Below are 18445 nucleotides of genomic sequence, written 5' to 3' on the forward strand. Positions count from 1 at the left end.
TCCTTCCGGAATACATTCGTCTCAATACGGTCAGTGACTCCTTTTAACACCATGACGTCCAAAAATTCCAGATTGCTTTGACTGTACTTGCACGTACGTTTTACATTTATCCTGTTGTTATTTAGGATTCCCAGGAATGATAGAAGGTCCTGTTCCGTGCCCTGCCAAATCAGAAAAATATCATCAATAAACTGTACCCAGAACAGGACCTTCTCAATAAAATAGATCTCTCCCATAGACCTAAAAATAAATTAGCGTATGAAGGGGCAAAGGATGCCCCCATCGCCGTACCCTGGTTTTGCAAGTAGATGGTTTCTTTAAAAATAAAAAAATTATTTGTCAACGCAAATTCAAGGAGAGTAATCAAAAAATGGACAAATTCTGTATTATAATAAATCATGGATAGAAATGTCTTAACTGTTTGAATCCCATCTTTGTGTTGGATGGAGGTGTACAGTGACTCTACGTCAAAAGTTACAAGCCACATGTCACCCTCCATTGGTATGCCTTTAATTTTTGCTAGAAAGTCTCCAGTGTCTCTAATGTAGGATGTAGGATGGCAAAGTATGTACCAAAGGTTTAAGATGGAATTCAAGGTACTTACCAACTACTTCACAGAGACTGCCATTGCCTGACACAATTGGGCGCCCAGGTGGGTTATTCAGATTCTTGTGAATTTTGGGCAGAAAGTAAATGCATGCCATCTTTGGATAGATTGGTGTTATATTGTCTCTAGTTTGTTTCGTGATGATTCCACTCATAAATGCTTCTTCAAGGATTTCCTGCAAATCACCCAGAAATTTAGAAGTTGGATTAAAGGAAAGTCTCTTATAATGAACTGAATCCCTCAGTTGTCTCAGCGCTTCTTTTTCATATAGTCCAACAGGCCACACTACCACATTTCCCCCTTTGTCCGCTGGTTTTATTATTTTTTCCCTCAACTCTCTTTGTTCTTTAAGAGCCTTCCTTTGACACCAGGAGAGATTATCATTATTCTTCTTTGGTGATATTTTACGAAATTCATTCGTTACCATTTTTACAAAAAGCTCAATATTGGGGTAAAGATTCATAGGGGGAAATTTTGGGGGGGGTTGGAGGTACAAATTTACTCATACTTACTGCCGGTTCCTGTTCATTACTCAATTCTTCAAGAGTGGAAATAGCTTTTAATTCCCTCTCTGTCCAAGCTTCTCCCAAATTTGGTTTTTCATGTAGTTTCTTGAGGACCAGTTTCCGTGCAAATAAGTTTAAGTCCTTTAATGCTGAGAAGAAATCAAACGAAGCAGTAGGTCAGAAACTTAGGCCTTGGCTCAGTACTTCCACCTGTGTTTCTGTTAGTTTTATATCAGATAAATTGATCACCTGTAGCCTGGATGTCGATGAGTCATCCCTTCGTTTCTCCTTCCTTTTATAGTTGTACTTGGCACTTTACTCTGAATTTATGAATCTTGTATTTCTATATTATATAGTTTAAACACTATTTGTAGGGCATTGTGCTACCAACTTGAGTTCTATAGACTTTTCACTTTTATATGACAACATGTCTTCAATCTAATTATCATTGATTAGTGTGCAGTATTATTGCCCTGTATGGATTTAGGGCAGGCTTGTGTTTTGTTTCTTGGCTTGGGTGAATTATCTTACTAATTAATGTGTATTATTTATTACTGTTCTACCCAGCCCTGGAGCTATACACTGGGGTGTATTAATGTTCTACACTTAACTGATAATTTGAGAGGGCTGAAAAAACTTTATGATTGCATATAATTATTGAATGGGTATTTCTTAGTGTTTTGGAGTGCAATACACTGTGTTAGCAGCTATTTTGTATTGTATCCCTTTTTACCTTTGTATGGTACGTATATGTTTAATAAAAAGACATTTTAATTTAATAATAGTGAGGGGCAATTTTTTATTCAGGAGCATTATAATGACACTTGTATCTTTAAGGACATCATGTGGAGACTTTCTGCAAAAGAGCGGAGAAGATGGAGGTCTGCAGAGACGGCTGTGGATGAGAAAACTCATCATGGGGTCTGGACAAGATGAAGAAAAGAAGGAGATCGGCTCCAGAGACGACGTCATCTATAAGGTACCTGGATATACAGTAAATGTTATTTGTGATACTAACTAATTATCATGTTTTTATTTAGGCTAGGAGCATTAAAGGGAATGTCCAGGTTTGTGATGAGTCTGCAGTCATTCTATGTGACTGCAGACTTCTAAATTCTCACAGTGCACCCTGCATGGACCTCAGTAATGGCCCTAAAAAAGTGCTGGAAGGTAAATTTAACAGCCACAGTGGACACTAGCTAGTTACACTAACTGACTGATATAGAACCGCCTAGCTAAATAGCTAACATCTTGCTGCTAGCAGTGCGAGCATCAAGAGCAGCCTCACTGTGTTGTTACCATTAGTGTTGAGCATTCTGATACCGCAAGTATCGGGTATCGGCCGATATTTGCGGTATCTGAATTCCGATACCCGATACTTGCGGTATCGGAATGCTCAACACTAGTGATGAAGTCATAGCAAAGGAGTGGATACCAGGAGGATTTCTGCCCTACACAGGCTGCCTCCTTCTGAGGCGCAGGATCCCGGTAGCTGGAACACTGAGGGAGCAACAGTCCTTTATGCCTTGCCCCAGAGACCGCCAGGACAGTTAATTTCACGTTACACCCTACACCCAGGAGACAAGGTGGCACCGCTTAGAGGCTGGGGCATGATAGAGTCCCTGTAAAACGCCTCAAGCCACCGGTAATACGGGTTTGTCCTATCCATCTGGGGGACAGAGAGAGAGACATAACACCAATAGCATCTACAACATCTGTGAGGACCTTATGAGAGGCTTAGCAGTAATGTACTACAACACTACAGCGGTAGAGGAAGGCTACTGATTTCTACCTGGATAATGGAACTCTGGACTTGCTTCCAAACCAGCTGGACTCTGCCTGCTCTGTGATCTGGTGACCTGGACTGTGGATGCTGAAACCTTCAGTAAAAGGTAAAGAGACTGCAACCTTGTGTCCTCGTTCTTCACTGCGCCTCTCACCATCCACCATCTACACAGTGGGAAGCCCTTGGGATACACTTCACCTGTGGGAAGGTATACCATCTAGCTGCCATAACATCACCCCAGCGGACTCCTAAAAGCAGCGTCTGTCACTCTGACCAAATACCACAGGTGGTGTCATGAACATATCCCTTTAAAGACCTTTCTCTTTTACACGGACGTCCCAAGGGCCATGGACCGGGTCAGCCACCGTGACATCCCCCTTGAGAACCGAAGGACCCGGTACCAAGTACCCCGCTGTCCTTGGGGGCGCTCCACATTCAGCCAACAATGCTAACCCTAGCCCCAACCCTAACCCTAACCCAACTCTAACAATAGTTCTAGCCCAAACCCTAACCCTAGTCCAAATCCTAACCCTAGCCCCAACCCTAACCCTAGCTCTAGCCCCAAACCAAACCCTAGCCCAACCCTAATCCTAGCCCAACCCTAATCCTAAACCTAACCCTAATGGAAAAATGGAAATACTTTTTTTTATTTTATTATTTTTAGCTAACTAAGGGGGTGATAAAAGGGGGTTTGATTTGCTATATTTTAATTTTGATCACTGTGATAGGGTCTATCACAGTGATCAAAATGAACTAATATGAAAAGTTTCCTATTATTGCCGGGTGCCGGCCTGCAGACCTCGGCGGGCGCATTGCGAGTGCGCCCACCATTTTCTTCCCGGAAGAAAATGCTGGCAGCCGGGGTACAGGACTGAGGGATGCAGGAAGGTCCAGGGACACTGGAGGTACCATGGGGCCTCGGGGGACCCCATTTCTCTCTCCTCCTATGTGCTAGATCATATCAGAGGAGAGAGAAATTAAATGGGAAATCTGTGTTTTTTGCGCTGTTGACGTTATTCTGTGAATAACGGTGATCGCAACACTGGGGTCGGTAAAAACTGACCCAAATCATGTTCTCCCCTGGTAGCTGAGACCCCGGGGAATTTCCGTCGCTGGGGGGCACTATAACCTTATTTCTCAGTGCCGTTAAAAAGCGGCGCTGAAGAATAAGTACCCTTAACTGCCGCCATTAAAAAGCATATGCGCGGTCGTTAAGGGGTTAAATAAAATTAATAAATGCACATTATACATTGTATCATGCTACAGTGCAATAGTATATTCAGTATGTAGAATAGAGGGCAGGTCACTGAAGGATCAGTGACCTGTCATAAGCCCATAGGGATAAATATCTAAGAAGAGCACCACATAAAGCCCCCCACAGCCCCATCCACAGCCCCGCCCACAGTCAATCAGTATAATGGCACCAAACTGACAGGGTCTGTAGGTTACTGAGCAAAATCTTGCTGACAAATTCACTTTAACCACTTTTTTGGTCAAAATGTCCCCAAATGATAATTTAATCTCATCACTGTTGAGCTTGTAGAGATCAGCTGCAATCCGTGATGGAAGGCAGAAAAAGGTTTTCAATTTCAAGATTCAATTGAAAAAAAAAAATTTACTATCCAAAACATGCATGAACTTGATTGGTCCTCCTGAATGAACTATAGCTAATACTGTAGGTGAGGAAGAACCATCTACTAATATTGGGCTTATTCTGCAGGTGATGTCCTACATGGCAAAACCAGGCACATTTTTTCGATGATGTTCCCTTTCTTCAATGTAGACCAATGTTGGAGTCGCAACTTCTAGGCTCCCAGAGATGTATTTGTCAGACATCTCTAAAACTGGAAAATCTTTTCAATCTTAGGTCCAAAAATTCAGTTTAGCTGATTATATTGGTAATTTATTAAAACCTTTAATGCACTAAATCTAATACATAAAGAGCATAAGAGATGTAAAGTTCATCCTGCTATAACTGCAAATAGATTAATTTGTGTCCCCAAACGTTAGTATGTGAACTTTACACCTTGGCGCTGGTACAGTTGTAGAACAGATAAGATAAAAAAAAAATTGCAAATCATATTCCTTTATCCCACTGGACACATCACGTTATAACACACCTTGGCCAACATTCATTTGGATGAAATATATAATGCTATGCATGTAAAAACAAGATTGTGCAACCTAAGCCAAGATTTTCTGACGAAGGTAAATGGCAATGGGCCAATCAGTTTATTATAGGTTATTTGTGCCCTAGTAAAGATTAACACATGTAGGAAAAATAAGCCCAAGTGCATAAATATAAGGACAGCAGCACAATCAGAACAAACTCTTACCAGTACTTCGTTATGGCTTTTGTTGCCTACTTTTTGGCTAGAGCCGATGTGTTGGTATACTTTTCAATTTTTATTGCACTATTCATCTATTGGATAAATGGAATTAAGAAGAGCACAGCAAAGATGCCCCCTGGACCTATGCCTCTGCCGGTCATTGGAAATCTCCACATACTGGACCTGAACAGGCCCTACGAATCTCTGATGCAGGTAGGATACTGCACTTACTGTATGGTCAAGGAGGGTGCAACATTATTTAGCTGGAGGCAAAGGAATTGGGGTGGGGGTGATCTCTGAATAAGACTGGTGTAAATGGATTCATGGTGGGCATTAACTAAGTTAGTGCCTCGTTCCTTTATTGAAACATTAGAAGAAGAAAAAATGGATGAATTAAAATACCATAGCATTTACTGTATGACCAATTGTAACTCCAATACCATTTACAAGGGCATTTATAATTTCATTTGTAAACTTTGGCCAATGTTATATTATGGGGTTGATTGTCTCTCCTGGTGCTATAACAGTTTCCAACATCCTGGGAGCATTTCTACCAAATATTACAATGGATTTAGAGATTTATGTCCTTTGAAGCACATGAGCATTAGTAAAGTTGGGCATTGCTGTTTGGACTTTCTTTGAGATTAACAGTTGATCACCATGGATCAGAAAAAACAAATCTGCTCTACTAAATTGATCACTGCACCGGATTATTTTTGGTGATCATTCTCTTTAATAATATTCGTTGATAGGATCACAATTTTGTTGGGTTCTTTTCCACGGCAGTTTACAAAAAAAACATTTTTATCAGTTCCTAGAAGCTGTGGGAAATATAATTTGTATAGATGGCGGAGGTCTTCATTGGTTGCAGGTCCCTGCCTTCTGCACAGGTGGTATGTCTTCTGCTACTGGCAGGGAATTAACGTTCAGCATTCTGAGTGGTTATATGTTATTAGAGGCTATGCAAGGTATATTTTAATGGTTAATACATGAAAAAGGGCAAAATATGTGAACATACGAAAATATTGAAGAACTAAACTTTTATGCATTTTTTATATTTTGCAGGCACTATTCATGCCTCTAGATTGGTGGGTGGTTACAGAAATGAAGCCCTCAAAAATCACTAAAAATTTGCAGAGAAGTGTGCAGAGAGGGAAGCAGGAATGGAAAGCTCTCGTCTGAGTGAACACACAGAACGGAGTACTGTGCCTCCCGTACTGCACACTTCTCTGCCGTATTTTGAGCGATTGGTGAGGGTCTTGGGAGTCAGGATCCGGACTCCCACCATAAAGTGTCTGCAAAATATAAAGAAATGCATAAAGATTATGTTACTCTTTAAACAGTTGATTGTCAGGATTCCTGTTTATAGTTATTATGACCCCAACTGAGTTCCAAAGAAATTGTTCTAAGCTCAAAAGTCAATGAATGAGTTAATTAATTAATCATAAACTGCTAAACTGAGTTTCATCAGATGCGCTTTTGAAATCTCCTCAATGAAGTGTGGTTTGGCCCTTATCAAAGAATAAATACGGTATGTAAGTCAGCCAGCAGTTGTGGGCGTCTTTGTCCTTTAGCACGACTCCCGGGACGGTGCATTTAAGGACATTGCAGGGTAAACTTACAAATTACTCAGTATGAGGCCGGCCAGTGTAGCACTTACAGTTCCTGAGTGCAGGAGCTAAATGGATAAAACACAATACGGCTATTGAGAGTGCTTTGTTTGACCTATCCTGTCTTGTTCACTTGGCACAATATTGGATATTTAAACCACAAACCAAAGGTTATATTTTAATGGAAGTGGGGAATTCTTTTGATTAGTCAGACCTTGTAAAGTAATGGGAATACATATTTTATTCAAGCATCTTCCTCTAGATACACACACTGTCTGTTTGCTTAGTTCTCCTAATGCAGGCCACAATTTTTTCACCACTGTCCCAAGTCATAGACCAGTGGTCCCCAACTCCAGGCCTCGAGGGCTGCCAACAGTTCAGGTTTTCAGGATTTCCTTAGTATTGCACAGGGGTTGGAATAATCACCTGTGCAGATGATCACATTACTACCAATGCAATACTAAAGAAATCCTGAAAACCTGCACTGTTGGCGGCCCTCGAGGCCTGGAGTTGGGGACCCCTGTCATAGACTCCCAGTTCAGGTGACAACTCACCTCCTGCCACAGCTCCTCAAACTGTCTTAGGCTACAGTACCATTTAGTGTTCAGGACAGGAATTGAGGCGCTAAACTTGGTGGTTACACTTTGAAATTGAGGCAGAGAGCTTAGTGGTTGTAGAGTAACAGGAAAGTTCTTTTTCACTCTAACATCAGATCACTTACAATCACAGGCAGACTACTCTGGGGTTCCAGGCAACTATTACAGCATGCCTTGCACTATCTTACCTATGCAGGGTGGGTGCAACTGCTTCTAGAGACACACACTGTCTCTTTGGTCACAACTCACATCCAGCCACAGTTCCTCTCACTGTCTCTAACTATAGTACCACTTAGCGTCCAGGCCAAGACTCCTCTTATTGTCCCAGTATCTGTGTGACCATTTCAAGGCAGGCAGATTGATGCAGAAAATCTCTCAAGGTCACTAGTGATGAGCGAATATACTCGTTGCTCAGGTTTTCCAGAGCACGCTCGGGTCATCTCCGAGTATTTATGACTGTTCGATGATTTAGTTTTCCTTGCCTCAGCTGGATGATTTACGGCTGTTAGCGAGCCTGAGTACATGTGGGGGTTGCCTGGTTGCTAGGGAATCCCCACCTGTAATCAAGCTGTCTAGTAGCCGCAAATCATCTAGCTGCGGCAAGGAAAACTAAATCTCCGAGCAGTCATAAATACTTGGAGACCACCCGAGCGTGCTCTGGAAAACCCGAGCAACAAGTATACTCGCTCATCACTAAAGGTCACCACTGAGCTTCTATGTCCAGGTTCCTTCTTTAGTTCAGGGCATCACTCCAGTTAGCTTAGATCCTTCATATACTAGCTGTCTCCAACTCTCTCCTGTCAGGCTTATTTTTCAGCTGTTCCTATCAGGCCTTTAGGCCTCTTGTTCTCTGAGTTTAGTGTTAAGGCAACATACTGTACCTTGATCATGTGAAGATTTTTGCATATTTCCCCAGCTTCATGGTCTCAATAACAGCTATGTCTTGTTGGAAATTAATCTTTATTTGCTCTGTTTGAGTGACATTGTGGTTTGAGAATACAATTTTTGTCTTTAAAGAAAAACTATTCAAATTAATGTTTTATATGACTAAAAAATATGATATTTTGCAGCTTTCTGAGAAGTATGGGGAAATATTTACTTTACATTTTGGACCCCAAAAAATGGTGATACTTGCTGGATATAAGATTGTGAAAGAAGCACTTGTTACGCGAGCTGATGATTTTGGAGAACGGTCGATTGCTCCAGTCTTCAAAGCTGCCTTCAAAGGACATGGTATTTATATATTCATTTTGCTCTTTTCTTTGATTTCATCTTCCTTCTGTATTTTTTTTTTATTTAATTACTCATTTACTTCATCATTTTCTTCATTTTTTATCTTATGTTCACCTTATATCCTTCCTGGCTTAATTTCCAGTTCCTTCATAATCATTATCATTATAATAACCATCATCTTAATTATTCTTCCTTCTCCTTTTTCATCTCCATCTTTACCTTTATCATCTTTATTCTACTTTTCTTCTTCTTCTTCCTCATCCATCGTCTTCTTCAACTTTCTTCTCCAACTTTATTATTATTTTCTTAATTCTTTCTTTCTTACTTTCCTGTTTTTTTTCCTTATTTTTCACTATTTCTTTTTGTCCTCGCTTTTTCCATCTTTTCTCCAACCATCATCTTTTTCTTTTCTGTTTCTTCTCTTCTTCTTTTCTCTTACTTTTGCATCATTTTTTCTTTTCTTCTTTCTTGTTATTAGTAGAATTATGAGTGATTGCATGCCCTTTGGGCGCGCGCTGTGATTACAGACCACACAATGGGGTGTAACCACGCAGCAGATTGACCTCTCAATGGGGTGTACCCACGCACCAGACTGGCGTATGTGCAGACTAATAGCAAGCATAAATACCTGGTGTACCTCTCCTGCCACTCCTACCTTGTGTATGAAAAAGCACTCTAGTTAATACTGTTTGGGTAGAGCTATCCGATAGCGCTATCCATGAACAAAGTGAACGGGTAGAGCTATCCCATAGCCCTATTCCTAAAGGAACTGATCGGGTAGCGCTATCCGATAGCACTACTCATCAATGTTCCTGAGCGTACACTATTTCACATGGTTGTGCGCACTTGGGATCTGCCCCCAAGGCCCTGCCCATGCCGAATGTTTGGTCCGTAGACCGCGGCTAGGAGTTAGTCCCGCTTTTGTGTACAAAATTTCTTGCCTTTTACAATTGTTTAAAAGCTTAATAAAATACTTCTTTGTACACACAGTTGACAATAAACCATTTGTCAACCTTAGGAATAAGTTTACCTTGCTTCTGTGTCTCAAATATTTTGACCCATATTTGTTGGCTTTTCCTTCCCCTAGAGAAAGCCACATATAACTGCCCCTGTGAAAACACTGGGAGGCAAATACATTTCTACAATATCCAAGGACTGTCCCTAAGATTTATGGATGGTCATTGCAAAAGCCAACATGACAGGAAACTGATGTCACCGCATCTGGACTGGCAAGATTTTATCTTTGGAAATCAGGTCAATTCTTGGAATAAGAACTTAAGAACTGTCTGACCCTTTGCTTTTCCATTTAATGCAACGGCATGAATAATGTTTGCTTTTAAGCTTTTCACATAAAGCCTTCTGCCATTACAAAGGCCACGCTTTCTGTTAAGATTACGCAGGAGCATAATTACAGCTCCTGGTTTCAGCTTTAAGGTACCGTCACACATAACGATATCGTTAACGATATCGTTGCTTTTTGTGACGTAGCAACGATATCGTTAACGAAATCGTTATGTGTGACAGCGACCAACGATCAGGCCCCTGCTGGGAGTTCGTTGGTCGCTGGGGAAAGATCAGAACTTTATTTCATCGCTGATCTCCCGCTGACATCGCTGAATCAGCGTGTGTGATGCCGATTCAGCGATGTCTTCACTGGTAACCAGGGTAAACATCGGGTTACTAAGCGCAGGGCCGCGCTTAGTAACCCGATGTTTACCCTGGTTACCATTGTAAATGTAAAAAAAAAACACTTCATACTTACATTCCGGTGTCTGGTCATGTCCCCCGCCTTCAGCTTCTTGCAGTGCACTGACTGGTGAGCGCCGGCCGGCCGTAAAGCACAGCGGTGACGTCCCCACTGTGCTTTACGGCCGGCGCTCAGTCAGTGCGGGAAACTGAAGGCGAGGGACATGACCAGACACCGGGAATGTAAGTATGTAGTGTTTTTTTTTTTACATTTACAATGGCAACCAGGGTAAACATCGGGTTACTAAGCGCGGCCCTGCGCTTAGTATCCTGATGTTTACCATGGTTACCCGGGGACTTCGGGATCATTGGTCGCTGGAGAGCTGTCTGTGTGACAGCTCTCCAGCGACCAAACAGTGACGCTGCAGCGTTGTCTATATCGCTGCAGCATCGCTTAATGTGATGGTACCTTTAGTTCATGAGGAGGCATCCCAGTGGGATTCAAAGAGTTAAGAAACTCTACAGGGTAATCTGTGAGAATCACACACTCCTCTTCCACAATTGTGTCGACGGAGCGATATGTTGAGCGTTCACCTTGAATTTGACTAAGAATTTTGTCATTCAAGGCGTGACCGTCATCATTCAATGATTAAGAATTGCTTTATTTGCAATTGCTTCTACCGTTGCATCGGTAATCTCAATTGAGTGGCCAAAAATAGCTGTAATTAAATCACCCTCTTCAATAAAAGAATTTGGGATTTCAATTGTGTCTTCTGGTAGACCATACACATTTGACAACTCTCCATTGCCAAGTTTCAGTAACCATGAGTTGTACTCAACTTTGTCCTGAGACGTTCTCATATTCTGTTGTAAATGGAACAGTGAAAACTGATTCCAGGATTTTGAATATTTAATGGTGGACTGTACAATTTTGGCACTTTTTCCACTTTCCACTATTGGTAGGGTTTGACGAAAGTCACAACCGACTATAAAAACTTTTCCACCAAATGGTCTTTTTTCCCCCATATGTCTTGGAACATATTATCCACAGCGTTCATATTAAAACAGAGAGTCATTGTTAATTCGTCCCAAATAACAACAGATGACTACCTAAGCTCCTTTGCTTGAAGTGAGGTTGGCTTAAATTTTGACACTGTGGTCTCATTTCTTGCAATTGCAAGGCCAAACTTGGAATGGTAGGTGCTACCGTTTTGTAGTAAAGTAGCTGCCAATTCAGTGGAGGCTACTGAACAAATTGACTTCTTTTCTGCTTGTAGTGTCTTGTGCAAGTAGTTGTACAAAAATGTCTTCCCACTGCCTCCTGGGCCATCAAGAAAAAAACAGTGTGAGCTAGTGTTTTTTGGCTGTCATGCAGCATTGACTGCTTGCATAATTGCATCGAAAGCTGATTTCTGAGCTTCATTAAGCATAGCTTTCAATTGCTCAGCCTCCTGCTTTATTACAGCATATTTCAGTTGGTCCAGTATTTCATCTGGAACATTTACTGGAGTTGGCAATTCGTAGTCAGCACAGGACTTTTTATTGCTTAAGAGCACTTCATTAATATCATGAAGAGCCAGTTGCTCAGCAATTTCTGGAGTATACCGCCTGGTGTAATCCTCCATAAATTCGGTTTTATATTTTTGTCATAATGCCAATGGTTTAGCTGGTTCCCCATCTACACAAATTATAGCAAATAATTTGCAAAGTTGGTATGGCATTTGGAAAGCAATTACAACCATTATTCCATCTTCCCATTGGGAATCGTCATCCAAAAGAGGAAGATCCATGCACGCATTTTTATACGTGTCATGTACCACTCCATTGACAGTCCTTAAGTCAGCATAAGACTTTGCTCCTCTTATGTGAAGTAAAAGGAGTCTTAGGTAATACAGCTCACCATCTGTTAACCCCTTCATGACCGTGGGATTTTTTGTTTTTCCGTGTTCGATTTTCACTCCCCTCCTTCCCAGAGCCATAACTTTTTTATTTTTCCGTCAATTTGGCCATGTGAGTGCTTATTTTTTGCGGGACGAGTTGTACTTTTGAACAACATCATTGGTTTTAGCATGTCGTGTACTAGAAAACGGGAAAAAAATTCCAAGTGCGGTGAAATTGCAAAAAAAGTGCAGTCCCACACTTGTTTTTTGTTTGGCTTTTTTGCTAGGTTCACTAAATGCTAAAACTTTGCTAAAAAAAAAAAAAAAATTGCGCCATTTTCCGATACTCATAGCGTTTCCATTTTTTTGTGATCTGGGGTCGGTTGAGGGCTTATTTTTTGCGTGCCGAGATGACATTTTTAATGATAGCATTTCGGTGCAGATACGTTCTTTTGATCGCCCGTTATTGCATTTTAATGCAATGTCGCGGCGACCAAAAAAACGTAATTCTGGTGTTTCTAATTTTTTTCTTGCTACGCTGTTTAGCGATCAGGTTAAAGCTTTATTTTTATTGATAAATCGGGCGATTCTGAGCGCGGCGATACCAAATATGTGTAGATTTGATTTTTTTTTATTGATTTATTTTGATTGGGGCAAAAGGGGGGTGATTTAAACTTTTATATTTTTTTTATTTTTTTAACATTTTTTTCAACTTTTTTTTTTTTACTTTTGCCATGCTTCAATAGCCTCCATGGGAGGTTAGAAGCAGGCACAACTCGATCGCCTCTGCTACATAGCAGCGATCTGCTGATCGCTGCTATGTAGCAGAAATGCAGGTGTGCTGTGAGCGCCGACCACAGGGTGGTGCTCACAGCCACCGGCGATCAGTAACCATAGAGGTCTTAAGGACCTCTATGGTTACAATGGAGACGCATCGCCGACCCCCGATCATGTGATGGGGGTCAGCGATGATGTCATTTCCGGCCACCCGGCCGGAAGCGGTAGTTAAATGCCGCTGTCTGCGGCATTTTACTAGTTAATAGGTGCGGGCAGATCGCGATTCTGCCCGCGCCTATTACGGGCACATGTCAGCTGTTCAAAACAGCTGACATGTCCTGGCTTTGGTGCGGGCTCACCGCGGAGCCCTGCATCAAAGCAGGGGATCTGACCTTGGACGTACTATCCCGTCCAGGGTCAGAAAGGGGTTAAAGAGAATGTATACCTTCGGGCAATTGTTTTCCCAATTTGAGCCCATCGTTTTTTCCATCCTTGTGGTACAGCTTTTCTATCCCAGACATAGTGTTCAGGGATTTCATTGTACAAATACTGACGGGTGGAAGCGTAACTCTGTTTAGCTCAAAATAAGCCTGCAGAGTAGAGGCTTTTGAGTCTGAAATAACCATATCCACATTATCATATTCGAAAAAAAACACTTGCTGCATGTATTCAAAGTGAAAAGCAAGCCTTTAAATGGTATGTGAAGCATCATGCATTTTATTTTTTCTGATTCTCCACATGCACTCAGTGGCGTTTATATACAGAGAATCTAGGTACATGGCTGGTTCATTCCAGTTTAATGTGTTAAACTTAATATAGGCACAGTCATGTCCTTTGTATACATATTTAAAAAGATATTTAACACTTTTTATTGAAGCACATCTCAACATTGATATGGCAAGTGTACTTGAGTAACAAGTAGGGATTTTTAGGGAACTACCCATCTATTGTCGATTTCTCGTGTTCCTCGTCTGGTTTTCCCAGTATTGCATAGACGGTACTGTGGGTAACAATAAACAGTGGGGTTTGTCTCTGTATTAAATTCATTTGGGAATTATTTTGCGCATTGACCATCTGTCATGCATATAGCGCCAGGTTGATCTTTGCCACAAGGGCCATGAATCATGTGCTTCATCACTGCCTCATGCAGTTTTGGATTTGCTGTCTCATTTGGGATTTCAGCACCAATTCGTCAATTATTTCTTTGTCCCTCAGTTTATCTTTCTTTCCCCGAGGATTAAGAGCATGTGAGCGTGTGGTAGTCCACGCTTTTGAAATTCTATTACATGCACATAGGCAACTACATGGCCAAAAATGTGTTTTTTCAAAATGTCGTTAAGCACGGCTTGGAGTTTGTTTTTAAATACTCGTGCAACCAAATCTGGTCTGAACTCTGGCCTTTGCCATGGTTCTAAGTTTTCAGTAATTTCTTTCCACTTTGGGTTACAGGTCATTGTAACAAAAAGATCTGGCTTTCCGAATTTTCGGACAATTGCCATGGTATCTTGGTAATTTTGCTGTATAGCTCTTGGGCTTTCAATGAAAGTGGAAGGTAAAATTACTGGTGCCCCAGCTTTTAGCCCTTGGTGTAACGCAGCATTATGGATGTGATCCATAACACCGGTATAACTGTCGACGCATAATGCATTTCGATTTTGTTTTATATATTCGATCCTGTCAGAGTCAATTTTGACGTAACTATCAACGATAAATTGTTGCGTTAACTTCCCAGCATTTAAAAGGGGATTGAACTCGTCACGAATGGCAAGCCTGTATGCATAGTACTGCAACAGGGTGATTTTTTCTTGCCGATCTTGATCCACTGGTATGGCTGGTAGATGAATGTCATCAATTCCTTGATGTTGCACACTTAGGGCAATTGGAGTTGTCAAATTTATTGTCCATCCACTATCCCCATATGGGAATAGAAGTGGATATGTCATTGCATCACACTTTCTGTGAAGAAAGCTGATTTGAACAGTTTAGTTTTCACTTTTGAGGTGAAATCTGATGTCCCTATTAAATGGGGGTTCACCCAGGGCCGGCTCCAGGTTTTTGAGGGCCCCGGGCGAACGAGTCTCAGTGGGCCCCCCCCAACCCCCCTTTTAACACATTTATACCTCGTATCACACAGCAGAGATCTATCACACAGCAGAGACCTAACAAACAGCAGAGACCTATCACACAGCAGAGATCTATCACACAGTGGAGATCACACAGCACAATCACACTCACTATGTTGCGATGTAGCAGTGGCGTACCGTTTGATCCCCGTCGTGGCCATTGTTGCTTTGATAACAGCCTTAGGCCGGGGTCACACTTCTGTATTTTCTCAGCAGTGTGATCTAATTTTCTTGGCTGACAAGAAGATGAGAAAAAATGTCTCCAGCATCTCCATTCTGCAGTCAGATGTCACCCGAGTGCAGTCTGATTTTTTTTCCATGGACTACTTGCATGGCCGCGTCACGTGCGATCAGAATATCTGATACAATGATTCCGCGGCGCCATAGAATAAGATTGGTCCGGGCGCGATGCAATGTTGTATCAGAAAATACGTTCGTTGGCACCTGCGGCTGCCCTGAAGGTCTCTGTTTTATGGGTCAGATGCAAATGATGGAAAAACAGGATGGAGCCATTGTACTGCTGGAAAAGAGCCTGCACCATAAGTGGAAAGCAAAGTGGAGCATTCAGCAGCACCCAAAGGTGCCCCAGCCTGGGAGTGCAAGCCAGATACAAAGCCCTTACAAAAGGTTCAACGGTAGACAGAATACATAAAGTATAAGGCAGCCAACTTAAATCTGGACAGTAGATTTCATAGGATCAGTACATTGCAGCACTAATTAAGCTTAATGCATAGTAGTAGATATAAATGCAATGTAAGACTTTACTCACTAAAGCATATTTCAGCTGTATAAGATCTCTAATTGCTTAGCATGCAAATACATATGGTATGTCAATGAAGTCAGTTAAATAAAGTGCATTGTGCTGGTATTTAGAGAGTCATTAAAGGCTACAGCACTACTTGAAAAGCTTAGTGTATAGAGGTAAGTATATATGCCATAAAAAACTTCACTTGTTAATGCAGATTTCAGCTGTATGGAATCTTCAATTGCTAAATATGCAAATATAAATGTATCTAAATCTCATGTATATATACACATACATTACATACAGGGCAAAGGGGTGCTGGGAACGGGTGGGCAATCAGGGCATCTGCTCCTAGCTTTGGGGTGAGGCATCAACAAGGCACTGTGCAGCTGAGATATGTAGTCGAATCGATACATGATGAGGGCAGTACTTCTTACATGATTGAACACTTACACTTTGTCCCAGTTGGTGGGAAGCCTGAGGTCTGGAAGATTCCCTCGTCCTCTTCTCCTCCTGCTTGGCGCTGCGGCTGCCGGTCCGGATCTGTCCTAGTCTCCTCCTGGCTGTGCTGGATCATCTGGAGGATGGTGGACCGTGGACGCAGCCTCAGCCTGGACGTCCAAGTTCAACTCCGAACCGCAGCTCTCTATCTCTCTCCTCTCCGCCCGCCGACCAGATGTAAGGAGGAGAGATGACCCAGACCCAGCCAGCGTCGCGACCCGGAACCGGAAGTGTCTTCTCTCTTCTCTATCCAATGGTGAGGCCAGGGCCGGGCGGCGGTGACGTATTGCAGCTGCTATTGAAATGGCCTCAGTGACTCACTCAGTCCTCAGAGACACAGCAGCTGACTGTGCCCCGCCCGGCGGCCGGCCCCCTGCAGCCAAGGCGAAGGCGCCGCCGGGGGACGTGGTCGGGATCATGTAGTGACTCACTGTCACTGAGTGACGCGCGCTGGCGTCTGACCGACGAGTGTGTTGTACATACCAAATTGGCCCCCCCGTCTTGCCAGGGCCCCGGCATTTGCCCGGGTGCGCCGGGTGCTGACGCCGGCCCTGGGTTCACCCATTGCATTTTGATAAATTATAGCTACTTCATTGCACCTTGGTGCATTGTAGCGCCTCTGGTCATCATTGTAGTCATTTATAATTGATGTTATTTCAAGTGCATCATGATTTTCTAATTCAGCAATCCTCTCTTCCTCTATTTCAAAATCCCTCATCATTGTGAAGGCTCTTGCGAGTGGGTAAATTGCTTTCATTTTCTCTCCAAGAGATGATAGCAGTGCTGGGAGGCACTTTTCATTTGCTTGACTTCTTGTACTTAATGGTTCTTCACTGTCCAAGATATAAATCTGGGCAAACTTGGGAGTACTACCCACATCGGGACGCAATAGGGCAGTTTTGTGGTAAATTTGTCCATGAATTTGAAAACAATATGGACCATGCCCAGGAGGTGGGCTACTTGTGCTCCCATTGATGCCAAAAACAATCGAGCTATTGTATTGCCTTATATTAGCCATAAAGTTATTGGAGTGCTGATGCTCTCCTTTCATCAACTTGACTGATTGATCATCCATACGAATGGGATGTAATTGGACGCACCCTCTCTTGCAGCAGGAAGGGAATGTTTTGTCATCTTTGAAATTTTTAGATTGGCAGAACTGATATCGAAATGTCAGCTCACCAGCATAGTGCTCTTCAATACCTGTCTCATCAATTTGATTGAGAAGTCCTCTAGTGGCAAATGTAACTTGCTATCGTCGAGTGGCTCTTGCATTTTGGATCCATATTCTATCTTGTTCTCTTTTTTTGTGGAATATTTGTATCACTTTGTGCATTGCGTGTTGCTCGTTGTCATGCAGCAATAGATGCTCTACGTGATTCAGTTACTTCATTAATTTCTCTTGCTCTGGCCGCCCTCTCTCAGACTGCATCAGCAGTTCTTCGACAATTTAGTTCGTCTTCTGTTTCATTAAGATGCAGGTTACGCATCCGTATGCGATTCGCTTCTCTACATGCAGCAGTGAGCTCAATTTGATCTATCTTTGCAATGTTGCCTCACACTGTTGCCTCAGTGTTGCCTGAGTGTTGCCTCACAATGTTTCCTCACAGTGTTGCCTCACAGGCTAACGTTCAAAAAAGGCTTATGCCTTAACTCATCACCAGGGAGAGCTCCTCTCCTTAGGTATCCATGGTTACGCCCACGCAGTTAGCTGCTAGTGATAGTAACTATGGATACCTAAGTTACTGTCCAGCTGTGGATGACTCAGTGTGCACAGACACACGGACACGTCCAGATTAGGTTTGTGGATTATTGTGTATGACAACCTCAGTTGTCAATTTACATGCATTTTCTTATTTGTTGGTTTTATTTATAAATTCAATTTTTGAATCACAGAATTCAACTTGATTAATTAATACTTGCAAAGTTTTTCAGATTTAACTACCGTATTTTGCGGATTATAAGACGCACCCCAAATTTTGAGGAAAAAAATAGGAAAAAAAACATTTTTTTTTAATAAAATGGTGGTGCTTCTTGTAATCCATGCATCTTATTACTTACCGGG

At 42.1% G+C, this 18445-nt stretch overlaps 1 protein-coding gene across 1 annotated transcript in view; it reads left to right on the forward strand.

Annotated features, from left to right (window-relative positions):
* The first annotated feature begins 5181 nt into the window (after positions 1 to 5181).
* LOC138645181 (cytochrome P450 2K1-like) overlaps positions 5182 to 18445 on the forward strand; it is a 41975-nt gene continuing 28711 nt past the window's right edge. Inside the window, exons 1-2 of the mRNA XM_069734281.1 lie at positions 5182 to 5442; positions 8506 to 8668. Of these exons, the coding sequence (XP_069590382.1) occupies positions 5248 to 5442; positions 8506 to 8668 (358 nt within the window). The 5' untranslated portion in view covers positions 5182 to 5247. The remainder of the gene's footprint in view (positions 5443 to 8505; positions 8669 to 18445) is intronic.

The sequence above is a fragment of the Ranitomeya imitator genome, chromosome 7, assembly GCF_032444005.1.
Source record: "Ranitomeya imitator isolate aRanImi1 chromosome 7, aRanImi1.pri, whole genome shotgun sequence".
NCBI classification, from domain to species: Eukaryota; Metazoa; Chordata; class Amphibia; order Anura; family Dendrobatidae; genus Ranitomeya; species Ranitomeya imitator.